The sequence below is a fragment of the Pimephales promelas genome, chromosome 19, assembly GCF_988280905.1.
Source record: "Pimephales promelas chromosome 19, fPimPro1.hap1.1, whole genome shotgun sequence".
Lineage (NCBI taxonomy): Eukaryota > Metazoa > Chordata > Actinopteri > Cypriniformes > Leuciscidae > Pimephales > Pimephales promelas.
In genome coordinates, this window is record NC_142787.1 from 25798227 (window position 1) to 25813666 (window position 15440).

The following is a 15440-nucleotide window of genomic DNA, read 5'->3' on the forward strand; positions in this document are numbered from 1 at the left end:
TTTAAAAAAAAAAAAGGTACTTAATTTTCAAAAAAGTCAAAGAATTTGCGACAAAGAATTTAAAGTTCACTTGTGCATTCATGTCATTTTGTGCAGATATAATTCTGTAATATTATGTTTATTTTGTATATATTAGGGGTGGAACGGTACACCGAAGTCACGGTTCGGTTCGTACCTCGGTTCAGAATTCACGGTTCGGTACTATTTCGGTACAATGGAGGGAAAAGCAAAACAAAAATACAGAAGGCATTGTATTTTTTAAATAAGTTTTATTAATAAAGACATAGAACCGGTTTATCTGTAGTGCACTGACAATAGTTTTATATAATTAGTTTATTAATTAAATGAATAAAAAGACAAAAAGACCTTGTGATATGTTTGTTAATTGTACCTGAATTAATTTAAAATTATGTTGCTATATTTCAGATCAATATATTTGTTTTCCTTAATTTTAATTAACATTATTAATTAACAATGTAACATGATTCTCATCTGAATTATAAATTGATGTCTGTATAAAATAATACTACCATTAAAAACACATTCGATTTTCTTTTTAATCAATGTAGAAGATTAGTGCTCTGAGGAATATGACGAATGTCCAAAAGATGGGACCCGCAGACTGTTTTGAAATGGAGTTGGATAAATATGTTTTGCTTTTAAAACAGTGTGTATGTGTGATTTTGGTTGGGTGACAGTCAGGGCCTGAAATTAACACCGACCACCTGCCAAATGCGGGTGAATTTTGCTATTGGCGGGTAACACTGTCAATCTACCTGCCACATTGGCAGGTAGCCAATGAGAATTGTGAGTGATTCATTATGATTTTTACATTTCAACAAAGTCCGCTATTGCGTTGGACTTTAGCTAAAATGTGGCGGCACATTACTGAGGTAAAGAGGCCAGCTGAAACAAACAGCCAATAAAAAGATGAGGATGAGGAAAAGAAAAGTAAAGAAGACATTTTAATACAAAGTGAACAATCGGCGGCAATGGCAAGGTTCGTGAGCGGCTGATTTATGACAGCGACTGTTGTTTCGCAACGTTCATGCGATCAGAAAGAAGATGAGACCCTTTTTCTGACTACGTTTGGATGTGCGAGTATTAAACTGTTGGTGAGATGGGATGAGATAATGTAACGCTGACGTATGTTACAGTACAATGACAGTTGCACAGATGTGTGTGCGTGTGCAACTGTGCATATTAGGAGTTGGGAACCGGTGAGAAAATGTCCGGTACCCGGTAATTTTACCAGTAATAACAGTATTAATTTAGTTAATATTTAACGGTTCCTGAACGCTATAACTAAAAGCTGTTAAGAGTAAGACCTGTCTACGTGAATAAATCCGCCATCAACACAGCCGCGTGTGATTTGTTTACGAGCTGCGGTAGGTCTATCTGTTGAGTATATACTATATTATAGCTAGCCTGTTGTGTTTGTGTCTGTCAAAATCAATGAATAAAAAGATTTTTTTTAAATGTATGTTGTTAGAGTTATTATTACTTGACAGCACTTTAAAGAAGTTAAAGAAGTTAAGCAAGTTAAAGAACAATATAGTGAAATTCCCGGTTTTTACGTTTATGAGGCAAAAAAAAAATGGCTGGTAAAAAGTCTCTGTGGCAGGTGAATTTTTAAATCCACCTGCCACAGTGGCCGGTGGCCGAAAACTTCAGGCCCTGGTGACAGTTGTAGGTTACAGTTTGTCAAGAGTTTACAGTGTGACAAAAGCACAATGTTATGTTTTATTGCGAGTGTACACAAATATAAGAACAGTTTTTATGTTTCCACTGTTCTATCACACCTCTCGCTCTCTCTCACTCTCACTGCAATCTTGACATCGCACCCTGTTCATTGTGCGGTCACACCAAACGTGAATAGAGCGCCAAATTCACATCTATCGCGTCTAGTTCAACACTAGTCCAAAGCGAGGATGTGCGTATAAAGCCACGTTAGCCAACGTTTGAAGTGAACGCGCATTCAGAGCTAACCGATGGTACAGATTATGCGTCCCTAAAGAACCCGCGTATCTAACAGTAGTTCCGCATTACATTAATTAATATGCACACGAGTTTTATTTTATTTATTTTATTCGTGCACCGAACCGTGACGCCCGTAACGTTTCAGTTCAATACGAATACATGTAACGTTCCACCCCTAGTATATATAGATCTGATAAAATAGGATGCGTTTCTTCGAGTTAAATAAACGCTAACAAAGCATTCAACGGTTATTCATTCAATTAACAATGGTTAATTTGGGGCTGTCATATTACATGACAAGAGAACACTATTTTATTAAATGGTTGTGAATTGATTGGGTTTAGTTGCCATTTTCAGTGCGTTATTCCAGCATGTCCACAACAGTCACACATTCTGACAAGCACGCATCTGAGGTGGCGTTGGTGACATTGTATTTGTCGTTATATTTATATATTAAATAATTAACTTAATTTATCATTAACCCCATCAAAACATTTTACAATCCTACAAACCCTTTATTTAGATTAAAAACCATTCTTATCTATTTGTTGAGGAACATAGCTTTTTGAGCCGCATTGACCCTGTAATGCTGTTTGTCATTAATGCTAACAATTAATCGATGAATTGATCGTTAACTTAAACGACGATCGATCATGGGAATTTGTAAAAAATTGACGTCCCTACTTCTTAACATTTCAAATGCTGTTTTTTTTTTACTATTTATCAAAGAAAAGAAACAGAAGAAAATGCATCTCAGTTTCATCAAAAATATTAAGCAACACAACTGTTCTCAACATTGATAATAAGAAACATAAGAATGATTTCAAAAGGATCATGTGACACCAAAGAAAGGAGTAATGACCGCTGGTGCTCTGACCTTAATAAATCAGCAAACTTAAGCATTTATGCATGCAGCCAGCAAAAAAACAAGATTCTACCACGCTGATGCCTATTCTGCATACTTGGAAGAAGGATGCACAGATATCACAAGCATTAATGGAAATGAACAAGAAAATCTTGTACTTTCTAAAAGAAAGAACCAATACTCGATATCAAACCTTACAGAACAATTTAGGAGACCTTGGTTCTTCCCAAAATCTACAATGCCGCCACAAGAAACACTGCAAAACACAAAACACCATTCTGGTTGTTCTTATAATTACGTCAAGAGATTACCCTTTTTGTACTGAAGTTTCAAGACCAAGGAACAGGGAGGGGTCATACAGTTTTAGATGAGATAAATATGAAGGACTGCCAAAAGGAGCTGACCCAAAAAGCAGGGTGAGTAAGGCAGCGAGGCCGGGCGTGGTCAAAGCAGAGAGCTCATCTGCAGTAAGAGTAATTAAAAGCATACAGGAGCATTTGAATGTGCAGGGCTCTGGCGTGGCTGGAATTGTTGTGCTCTCGTCTCAGACTCTGGGAAGCATCTGTCTCAGGGTGAAAGAGAGTGTGTGTGTGAGAGAGAGAGAGAGAGAGAGCGAGAGCATCCAAACAAGTGACTCTCATTACCTCATCTCTGCACTGAGAGACAGACAGCTAGTGCTACATTTCCAGCAAAAGGCAAGAACTGGAGGAGGTGGCTCAGTTCCTTTATTATGCACAAATACCTGACATGTCTGGTGGTTGCAGACGGGTTAAGGGCTGGTAACCCTAAACCATCATGAAAACAATAGGATGACTTGGTGAACTCAAAAACACTAGCTCTCATATTCCTACATCTTGAGGTGTCGTTAAACAAAGTGCTACTCAATATCTTGATGGGGAAAAACAAAAATGATAATGAAAATGTAGCCATGCATACAGGCAACCTGGCAGAAATACTTCTGACAACAATAACAGAGTGTGTAAAGTCCAAAACAGCAACTCGTCCACAACAATTTTGCAAAACATATGACAAGTGTCAGCCAGGTTCATTCAAACTAATCACAGCATATTTATTTGCTTGTCTTTTGAGGTAACCTGAAGATGATAACATCAAATCAGAGGGATAACATTTAGTATGGACATGCTCATTGGACAAAAAAAGAAAATCTGATCTAAAGGAAAAGTTCCCCCCCCAAAAAATGTAAGTTTAAGTCATTTACTCACTGTGTTGTTCTATCCAAATCAGTTTGATTTAATGTCTTCAATTCATGCAGTTATTCACTATAAATCTCGGCTGCAACAGATCCTAAATTGCATCTTCATATAATCATATTTATTTATGGCACAACAAAGCGTCACAATTTTTTTGTACAGACTATGGTTTATATCCAGCTGGTCACTTTTATGCAATCATTAGCCAGCGAAGTTGCATATTTAAAGTTAGTGATGGGATTGCTTTGAACATTGATATGTTAATGCAGCCGACAGAAACAATTGTCTATTGTTAGCTTCAATATTTAATAATACATTTTAAATCGAGTTTTCATTTTTATTTTATCTGTTAACCGTAGTAAATGTACTATGAACATACATGAATAATCAAGATACAATTGTCTTGCTCAAATATTAATTCATGCTGTAAAAAAAAATATATATATATATATATATATATATATATTGCATTATGCTCCGAGTTTAACAGTGTTGAACTAAAATGTGAAATGTTCATGAAAGCTAGCTAATACAACTTTGTTAATAAATGGGACTTGTAAAGTGTTACCTATGAAATGTACGCATGTTTCTAGGTTATAGCCAAAGAACCCTGTAATATTTAAATAATTTTCTGCAGAATTTAGACCTTATTTTAATATTCATTTAGCACATTTCAGTTCAACACTGTTTAACTTGGAGTAAAAAAAAATCTAAAAATCAGTCTTGGTAAAATCTACTTTCAGTTGACCTCTAATTTTGGCTACTTTCTAATATACTAGGGTGCATGGCTGAAACAACTCAAGTTTTTAAAGAATCATCAAAAACTGGAACTGCACAAGATGATGAAACTACACCATTACATATGGATAAAACTGCCAACGCAACAGAAAACTTGCTCTTAATGCATACGTGTCTGTACTTGGGTTCAGGGTTTCCGTTGTCCAGTAATTAACGGACATTGGTCGGGAAAAAAAATGAAATGTCCGACAAACTTAAAACTGTCCGGTCAAATTGTCCGATTAAAATTGCATAATAATCCTGCCCCCCTAACACAACATGAATTTGAAAATAAGCCTAAAATGTATAAAGCAAAAATACACCGACCTTTGGCTATGCGACAAAGGAAGAGGCTCTACTGTTTGAAAGTTATTAAACATGACATGCTGCATTTCAAATAAAGCGAGCGCCTAAAACGGCTGTAATACAGACCTAAACAATGACCAATTGAGTGAGACGTTTCAGATAAGGCCAGGCGCAGGTAGGCTTGCCTTGAAAGATTTTTTTCAGAGGCCAGACGCGACGGACTATGGTGAATCAGGAACATTTCATTATATAGATCAGTGGTCCTAATCCACGCATTCGTAGGCTACAGTTTCTTTTTTTTCTCTCATCAAAACTAAATAGTCTATGTTCATCAGTGGTTACAGTCTATATCGAGCAGGGACACATTTGTGTGCATTTTATTCTGTGATTTTACCGGAATGAATAGAGTCTCCACAACGGCGATATATTTAAACGCGAGTCCGAGTGAAGATTGCACAACTTGGCAGCGCGTCGTTATTTCAAAAACAACAGATTTTAGCACTAGATCTCATTTAATAGCGAACTAAATTAGAGATTAGAGATGTTTTATTTGTATTAGGTACATAAGTGCCTCAATGTTTCAAAAAGTGAATGTGTGTAAAACCATAGTAAAAAACAATTGGTGTTGATTTCCAGGCTCGGAATTGCTCACGTGTAAAAACTCCCAGCCAGTACCAGATAATGGTACACATGAAAATACTGTATCTGAGGCAAAGCTGCATAATCAAAGCTCAGTGCTTCCTACGTTACTGCATATGGATCCACACCATTTATGAATGAAATTTTTGCATTGTACCTCTCTCTGTCTTTTTATAGTCTCTTTATAATCTATTTCACTTTGTCTCTTCATGATTTTGCGTAACATTATAAACACAAATAAATATTTGTTTGTAAAACGACATTCTCTGATAAAACTTTGTAAACACCTATTTGTAAACACAGCAGCTTATGCCCACAAAGATGGTGTCTCCGGGGAGGTCACGTGACATTAATTTGCTCGTGGGAGCTATGTATAACAACATGTTGCATTCTATACCACCTGATTATGTCATTTAAGTTACATAACTTGCCTCCAGTTTTCCTCAACTTGACTAATTAAGAGGCGATATTTGACCAGTATATCAACAAAATGTCCATAAAACAAAACCTCTGCCGGTCACTTTGACGGCACTATTTTTTTCTAGCGGAAGCTCTGCTTACTTCAGTATTTCATTTAATTCATACAGTGTTTTAAGACATGTCAAATAAAACTATACAAACGCACCTGAAAAAATTTGTTTAGTCTATTTAATTTGAATATTTTTTCTATTGTGTTTATTTATTTTCATCACATTTACTAGTTTTATATTTGCAAAAAATCTTATTTTCGTATCAAGGATTTTAATTTATGTACCAAATAGTTTTTTTATTTGTCTGAGGACTGCCTTGCTTTATTACTGAAGACTGCCAGTCATTTGAGTAATGATTGTAGTCAGGTTAAATGCTTTTGTTTACAATTAATTCAGTGAGATTGTTTTCTTGTAGACCAATTAAACTGTCTACTGCACTCAAATAAGAAAAGTAACAAAACAGTAAACTACAATCAAATCCATGTATATCAAATCAAAAATATACTCAAAATTGAGAATTTATTTTATTTAATTTTATCATGACCTCGAGAATTTATTTGAATCGAATCATGAGGTTGGTACCAAAAGATTCCCAGCCCAATAAAACAGACACCAAAAAATATATGTTGCTGCACTAGCCAGGATCTACACTAGAAAAAAAGGTAGCGGGATTGTAGGTTTGTATACAATTAAATCTGCATTTCCCTAAAGACAGGGAGTTAACATGTAACGACTGTGTAGTTGACTCCCTCTTCAGAAAGCAATATGCAATTAATTAAAACACATGCTGTGTCATAGGCCACAGTCATGTGGTCATTAAATGTGTTGAGAAAAAAAAAACACACAGACTAGCAAAGCAAATGCTCACAAGCGATACCTTTCTGTCAAAAATATTGTGGTGTAAGGGTTTTCAAAACACATTAAGATAAAAAGAAGCTAGTGAGGGATTCAGTAGAGGACGAGGATTTAAACACAGTAAATGCAATGCAAACTTTAAATGTGTTATTTTTTCTATTCTCAAAAGCATTTTGACATGAGGGCAGAAAGGGGCAATTGTCAGCTACAAGTATCTGACATTTGACTGACTCAGATATTGATTTAACAAAGGGTCTCCAAATGAACCCAGAACATCACTTCTGTGACTATTAATATTTAGGAAATATAGTGGGTTTCCACATGTTGACCAATGTGTGAAAAACAACACACTCACAAGACGTGATTAGAACAGTGTAACCGTACAATTTTGAAATTGCCTTTAAAATTTCCCATTTCCAAACATTTTCATTAATTTTTCATACTTTTCCCCCCAAGCATGCAAATCACACTTTAGAAATTCCCTAATATTCCCAGATTTCAGAACCATAAATATAGCTTGCAGTAGAGGCCTATATTAAAAGAACAAATCACTGTCACAATACAAAGTGACACAAATAAGATACAAGGCTCAATATCTAAAATTGTCTGTGCAAATGTATGACTGCAGACAACTACAGAATTCCATGTAGAACTAACAAAATCAAAAAGAATGACAAGAATTTAAAATGTACCTAAAAAATTTAGTTGATTCGTAATTTAATGAATGTAATCTTCTCACATGATCCTGCTTCCAGGTCTGATTGAATATCTTGATTCAGCAATACTTTGGATTGCAGAATGACTTAACTTGTTTTTCACATACATGATTACATTTCTAAACATATTTAGTCTAGTTTTAAGTCATAAAGCATAGAGGAGACTGACTCATGATGAAGCAGAGTGACCCCTAACAGGAAGTTCATGCAGAGTGCCGGAATTCATGGGAATGGGGGTCCTACCTGAGCTTGTCATCATCTCAGTGTACCTCCACCAACTTTAATACCCTTCCCCCTAAATTCCAGACAAATACCAACAACACACGGGGAGGGGGCAACCATTACAAGTTATAAAAGGCAACAACAGACACACCCCTGTACTCCAGGGGGGGGGGAAATCACATGCAGCTCTGAAATACAACTGTGCATGTTTGTAAGCGTTTCAGCACGGCTTACTCCTTGAGAACTTCATTTGACTTCAGTCATTTACATTAAAAACAGGCCTACGTTTGATCTGCAGCCAACACTTGGTTGTGGAGCAAGTATGTTATGTACCAATAGACACAATAAATATATAATTTGTCGACCTGTATAGATTATGCTCTCATGATATGCTTTGTCATGAAAGTCTATCAGTTGTATGTGTTTTTAAGACATGCCAGTTCAATTAAAAAAATGGATAGGATACAAAAAAATGCAAGTAGTAACATATATTTTCGTCCATTACAGTAACGTACATCCAAGTGCAACGGATTATAAAAAACGAAAATATTTTGGATGAGACTTGGTTTATATGCATTGGTTTTTGATATGTGGCCAATAGATAACTCAATTTGGTATTCCTGTGCCATAGGCTGACCTTAAAAACAAATACTGTTTACATAATTTGCATCTCTGTTCTATTATATTTATTTGTCCTACAGATCGCAATTACTTATGTAAAAAGTTGTCAACTTTACTGAAGACATTTGTTAGTTGTTTTTTGTGGTGAACTGAAATTTGGTGCTAATTTCAATAATATCTAAACTTCTGCTATCGCAACAACCTGATTTGAAGCAAACCCATATTGTGATATATCACCCACCCCTACAATTCATGCATGGAAAATGAACGTCATCTGTCAACAAAAGGTAAATGCATAGAATGCTTTAATCAAAATTAAGATTCAGAGCATCCCTCTGACAGGCTGTTTAAGAATTACTAACGCTTTAATAAAGTGGAAGCACACCGTTTTAGAAAATCTTCCTAAGTGGGATAGATAATTAAACATCTACAGGACCCAACAGGTGCATCTTGATGTACAAACCCACATGACAAGTATCCCTGAAGCCCAGCGCCACACTTCATGATCACAATGGCTAATGATTATCCCTCTGACATCAAAGAATAGATCTAATCTTAAAGCCTGTCGTTTAAACATTTGCGTCCCATGAAATGACAGATTCTGCTGTGTGGACACATTTACATGCCTTGAGCCCAAGTACAAGTTCTGACACTAAGGTTATGTGAACGTTATACCGACCTGCATCTAACGTTACTGACACAGATGTCAGATCTAAGTCAAACCTTAAGTTTACCAACACAGTGCAAAGGCCTGGCGAGGCACCGTCACGCAGATAAGCTTCGCTAAAAAGCTAATATTTCCAGCTAATATTTAGATACGTACCAAGAGAGGCACTTAGCCTCCCGGCTAGCGATGTTTCTACATCCTTCAAAATGACTGTCATTAAGACGCGACGTGTGATGAGTTACACTTTGAAGACGTAAACTAAAGTGACAAGTGGTTGAAATCGGTTCAATTATTTGGGATGGCTAACTAGCAGACGATGGCGTTGCCCCCTGATGTTCTCTTTAGGCCCAAATTGCAGCCTTCATCTGAGCCCGTGCTAAGCTAACTCGCCTGAATATGAGCTATTTAGAAACGCAACTGGCAACGTGGGTCGCGCGAAGCGCTATTGAAATAGTTGCTAATGGCGTTCAGCGCAAAGGTGTTGTTGTGTAAATGTTGTCAAATGTGGGACGTGATAAGTCGCCCTCTTTGGATGAGGTGATTAATTCCAGGGTTTTGGTGGGTTGGGAATGAAGCCTATTAGGGCTAGCAGGAGTTAGCATGTGAGCTAGCACACACTCTCTCCACTTTCCAGCAGGCTGACTCGCTCTCACCTCAGACACCTCATCCTCGTCGCTGCCGGATCCGGGGCCTGACGATAACACCGCGGCCGCTGTGAGTTTGAAATCAAGTCTGTCTGTGGTGGGCCCACCAGCCTCGCCGAACAAGCGGACTTTCTTGCCACCAAGGCCCCCGAGTCCGGCTCCTGGTGTAGCTCCAACCCCCATCCCTAACGCAGGGGAACGCGGAGTCACCGAGTCAATCTCGTCCTCGAAGCCGTCCGTCAGCATTGCCGTCCCGGCTACTGCATCCTGCATACTTTCCTAAATAAGACGTCTATTTGTGAAGGTAATGTTGTCTTTTCACTTTCTTTGGGGTTATATTGTTATAAAATAATTACGTTTTACTTCAGAAATATCCTCAAACTCTCCTGAAGCGAGAAGAGAATCTCTTTCCCCCAAGCCATTAACTTTCTAACAACCTATCCTACTTCGTTCCATTTGTGTATTGTCCCGCCCTTGTTCAAAATATGCGTAGGTTATTGGGCGCGAGAGTTAAGTACTGGAACCTGATTGGCTGCAACGCACGCAACTCAAGCGAAAGTACGCGACGTCAAGGTTGGTTTACAAGAAGGCTTTAAGATTTAACGTCAGGAAACATCCTTTAGTAAAGACGATTGGACGTAGGCACGCTTGTCACAAATTCCCGCCCTCTCGATACGCCTATTTTTGTCTTTATCGAGAAAGTAGAGGTTAATTTGTTTTAGAATCATATTTAGGAAGTTTTATACATTTCCAAGGTGTCATGTTTACAGTAACGCAATACTAGATGCATCCGATTAGTCGGGCACTAACTGTCTAATTATTCAATAAATATAATTTCTAATGTGTTGACAGTTAAAAGTGTAGCTGACATCTCTTTGCGTCCGATATTAAGCAACTCTTACTATTTAACATGTTACGACAACTGTGTCAATAACACTCTGTTAGGAGGAGGGCGCGACCGACCTGGGTGAAGCAATACCCGGATTTCTCTGGAAGATTTCATTATGGGACTTGTAGTTTAATTTTGACTCGTATGTAATATTGTACACAAAGGATAATATCCTTCTTTTCTGTGAAAAACTTATTTTTAGAGGGACATTTTTTCACATAATTCTGCATAAACATATGTAGCCTCGTATATTGGTACAGAAGCTGTGTGCCACTTGGATTCATTTAAAAATATTTATGACTCCATGGAATTATTTTAATGAGTCTGTGGAAAGCTTTTTCTTGGCAGTCAAATCTGAAAACTAATTGTAAGTTATTCAAAATCAGATAAACAAAAAATTCTCCTGCATTAAAAGCCAAATTCAATGTTCACAAGATTACAATTGTAAGCTAAATAAAGATTGTAGACTTTAATAAATTGACAATCAATTTTGAATGTGAAAGATAAGAACAATTACAAGACAATGGTTAAACATTTTTTCAACAAAAGACAGTGGTTTATTTATCAATAAACAATGTGACATTTTAATATTCTTAATAATAAAACTCAGTTTATGTTTACATGTGAAAGGTTTTTCAGGTGAAATGTTTTGTTAAATTACTTGTTTCATCTATTAGCACTGCATACATTGGCTTTGAGTGATCTCATAATATTGTTTTAAAAAAAGTATCTTCATACTCTTCACTTTGAGTGTAAAATATGAACATGGGCCGGCCACATAACCTGTTTGTCATATGTACATGCCACAATTGTTCATGAATACGGTATTGAAAGGGCATTTCATTGTTTCTCATGTCAAATGAGCTGTATGGCATTTAAAACAGTGCTACATTTCTTACATTTTAAATGAGTAAACCAGTCAGATCAAATTAACCTGGAAATAAATTAATTGACACTGACCATGAAAGCTGAAAATTATGAAACCAATCTTAATTATAATAATGAACTCTTAAATCACAGAATGAGCCAGCAGGTCCTCATTACTGAGCGAGTCAGCATTCCTACAGCCTGAATTAGAGATATAATTACAGGAGTATGACATTTTTAAGAACAGAGAATATCTAGATGCATTTGGAGATTTTATTTATTGCTACAACTCTTCAATTGTGTAAATCATCATTCAGTGTTCAATCACTGCTCCTGACGAGCTGGATGGCGCCTTGCATGGCTGACACTGCCGTCGGTGAATGAATGTGTTAGAATGTGAGACAATACGTAAAGCATTTTAGTGGCCATTGGGTTTGTGAAAGTGCTATATAAATGCAGTCCATTTACCATTAAAACTGGCCTTTCCTATGTCTGTGGGAACCCTGTAATATTAACTTTAATATTTTCCCTAAAGGAATGTTTTCAGACCTAATGACAAAACTTATATAAATACTAATCTCTGCACTAAAAGCCAATGGCTTGTTTGTCCAAAAATGTTCTGCACTTTACAAAGGACGTCATGTCCTGCTTCAGTTTACATGGCAGAAGAGTTTTAAAAAAATCTGTGTAAAAAAAAATGAGGCTTTAATTCTATAAAAATACATTATGTACAACAATCTAAATAAAATACAATCAGAAATTCATTCAAATGACCAGAGAAAACTAGTGAGGAATCGCCGATGTACATCATTCACACAGATCAATTTACATTTAGAGGCTACAAGGTGCTCAGAAACTCCTTCACCTGAAAGAAAGAAGGGGGACACATGAAATCAAGACAATTTTTAAAAATTTTTACTGACGGTCTGTTTCACACTGGACGAGTAAGCAGAGCATTTTATTCCCCCGGCGCCCATGTTAAAGGGATAGTTCACCCAAAAATGAAAAGTCAGTCATCATTTACCCTCAAGGTATGGCAAACAGTTGTGGGGCATCATTGACTTCCATAGTATTTTTCTCCATACTATGAAAGTCAATGGTTTGGTCAAAAACATTTTTCAGAATATCATCTTTTGTGTTTATCAGAACAAAGAAATGTATATGTTTGGAACAACTTGAGGGTAAGTAAATTATGACTTTTATTTTAGGTAAAATATTCCTTTAAACAAATTTAGACTTTTCACACTGCACGCCGGCAGCTTGTAGCAGGAGCAGAAGCAGCAGCTCGCGATCGTTTTGACGTGCTATTTTACTATTTTTGCTACTCCGCTCACGCTGGATTAAAGCCACAGTGCGTTGCTCTTATTCAAAATAGACCCGAGCTCAAATTTCACCATAAAGTCATCTAAGTCAGGTGCTTTGTTTCAACAATCACCAAATGACAATAAGCGCTGTAAAAAAATAAAAAAATAAATACACGAAACATTGCCAGGAGTTTTTGCCCAAACTTCAAAAGCCTGTTTAAATGATTAAAACTAGAAGCAGCATAAACAGCATGTTATATGAATATGTGTGTGGGACAATAGAAGAGGAACGTGGTTGCAGAGTATGCTGCCCATCATAAATCAAAGCACACAAGGAGAACATCTGAAAAACATGACAGAATGGATGATACTCGTCTGAATTTGCAGACACACTACAAACGCTGCCTCCGCTCTGCTTGCGCATCCAGTGTGAAACAGGCATAAGAGGCAAAACTCGTAATAATGGCATTGGTCCATAGACCCATATATACGTACCTTGTCAATCACACCTTCTTGCTTAATTCTGTCATTTTTAAAATCCTCATTAACATCCAGGACCAGTATTGGCAGGTCTTTAAGATACTCAAAATCTAACCTGTATACGACAAGAGATCCATTTAGATAATTAATCTAAATGAAAACAGCTGAATTAAAGTTAGCACATTAAGTTGACCACTAACTTTGTTGTTCGGTTGGACAGCCAACACTCGTGTTTATAATGCAGCTTCTCCAGGTATTCCAGTGGAATCCCCTGTTCCTCCTCTCGCCCTCGGAACTGAAGGCGCTGCATACACCTCTGCAGATCATGCATTAAATCAATGAATCATAGTATATCCTTACATTTACATCACTTTTATATTACTACAAGTGATCCATTCAACATGAAAAGGAACTGCTAGATACCTCGGGATCAGCGCGAAGATAGATCATGGCGTCGAGCTCAATCTGGGACTCAAACTGAGTGAGAAGCCACGAATGCCAGTCTTGGTAGATGGCCCACTCGGTCTCATTCAGATCTCCAGACTCAAAGAGGTTGGAAGCAAACACATATCTGGAGGATTAAAAATATTAAGACATGTCATTACACGTCATTTTTATTGTCTAATAAATTGCTACGAGAAGCTGTTTGTATGTACCGATCACTATAGACAGAACGCTCAAAGAACTGGACCGGTTTCTCTGCCTGCTGAAGTTTGGCAGAAGGAGGTTGAAGCTGTGAACGGACACGACTCAGGCAAGCGTAGGTCTGGAAAGTGTAAGACCAGCGACTGGGCTTGTCATATAACATCTGTAGTAGGTTGCCTCCACTCTTTTGGGATGTGCTGAGCTCCTACAAGGTTTGAATGGGATATATTATTAAAAGAATCCAATTAACATTTGAGACTGAGTTTGAAGACAATCCTTAATAAAAACCTCTTGTATACAGACATACTGTGACGTTACCTCATACTCGTTCTCTGTGGTTTGCACATTGCACCACTTCCCAATGGGCTCTGGTATGATCTCCCATTCCTCTGATGCCCGATCCAACAACCGCACAAAAGTTGACTTTCCTGCAGCTGTTGCACAGCAATAAAGGTTTTAAAATTCACAATACAAAAATAAACAATCATAACTTGTGTTGCCTCATAATTAATCAAAGATTAAAACAATTCCCTAGATGTTTATATATTTGTATTCATTGCCAGAAGAATGCTTAAACCCAAAAATATAACATTATTACATTTTATGTCATAAATGTTTTGTTTCTTTATAACTATGGCCGGCTCTGCAATGATATGAAACAACATTCTTTAACGTAAGTTGTCAAGCGTTATTTATATATTTAAGTTTTTAAGATTCCGATTTTTTTAAATGCTATGACCTAACATGAGGGAAGTTTGCTGAACTATTTCAAAACAATTCAGTCATAGTCGATAGTAGTGAAGCCTCACTGTACAAAATATACAGTATTTGGCGCCAACAGCACTAACTATAAGCTAACTGTATGACGTTAACAGTGCAAGAAAGCTCTCGTCCATATTATTGGTTCGTTTAATGAAAAAAAAAACACTTTTTCTAAACACTTACATAATATATTAAGTGCGTTTTATTGTAAGTAATATTATATTATTTCGTTGATTAAAGCAACTTACCAATGTTTCCCTCTATTGAGATCTTCAGTGCCCTTTTTTCGAAACTGAGGTCAACGTCGAGGCTTGAACAAAATCGCTTGGGAGGAGTAGCCATTATCGTATAAAACTACTTGATTTGTTTTATATATTTTTTTAAAGTCTCTAAAACTAGCTAAACTCTTTCCGTGCGCGCCTAAACAGTTTTGAACTGCTTGAAATTCGCGGCAAGATTCACATGGTCAGAGACGGGGGGAAGAGCTCTATAGTACTCATTGTGTGATTGGCCAAGCCCA

The 15440-nt window shown here is 36.9% G+C and overlaps 2 protein-coding genes across 3 annotated transcripts in view; both read right to left on the minus strand.

Moving 5' to 3' along the window:
• The window catches only part of ankhd1 (ankyrin repeat and KH domain containing 1), a 35438-nt gene extending 25016 nt beyond the window's left edge, over positions 1-10422 (minus strand). For both annotated transcript variants that reach the window (XM_039693590.2, XM_039693589.2), the window contains exon 1: positions 9983-10422. In XM_039693590.2, the coding sequence (XP_039549524.2) occupies positions 9983-10246 (264 nt within the window). In that variant the 5' untranslated portion in view covers positions 10247-10422. The remainder of the gene's footprint in view (positions 1-9982) is intronic.
• Positions 10423-11988: 1566 nt separating this feature from the next.
• Positions 11989-15388, minus strand: LOC120494732 (deoxycytidine kinase 2). The gene is made up of 7 exons (XM_039694053.2): positions 15169-15388; positions 14477-14592; positions 14170-14363; positions 13937-14084; positions 13714-13829; positions 13529-13628; positions 11989-12594 (listed from the first exon to the last, which is right to left on the minus strand). Exons 1-7 carry the CDS (start codon positions 15260-15262, stop codon positions 12568-12570), a joined length of 795 nt encoding a protein of 264 aa, XP_039549987.1. The 5' UTR covers positions 15263-15388; the 3' UTR covers positions 11989-12567.
• Positions 15389-15440: the final 52 nt, after the last annotated feature.

Excerpts from the sequence above, each read along its gene's own strand:
- LOC120494732 (XM_039694053.2), bottom strand. The coding sequence starts at position 15,262 with ATGGCTACTCCTCCCAAGCGATTTTGTTCAAGCCTCGACGTTGACCTC. Across the intron at positions 14,593-15,168 it reads CTCAATAGAGGGAAACATTG|CTGCAGGAAAGTCAACTTTT; the intron begins GTAAGTTGCTTT and ends GCTGTGCAACAG. Across the intron at positions 13,830-13,936 it reads ATCTTCGCGCTGATCCCGAG|AGGTGTATGCAGCGCCTTCA; the intron begins GTATCTAGCAGT and ends CATGATCTGCAG.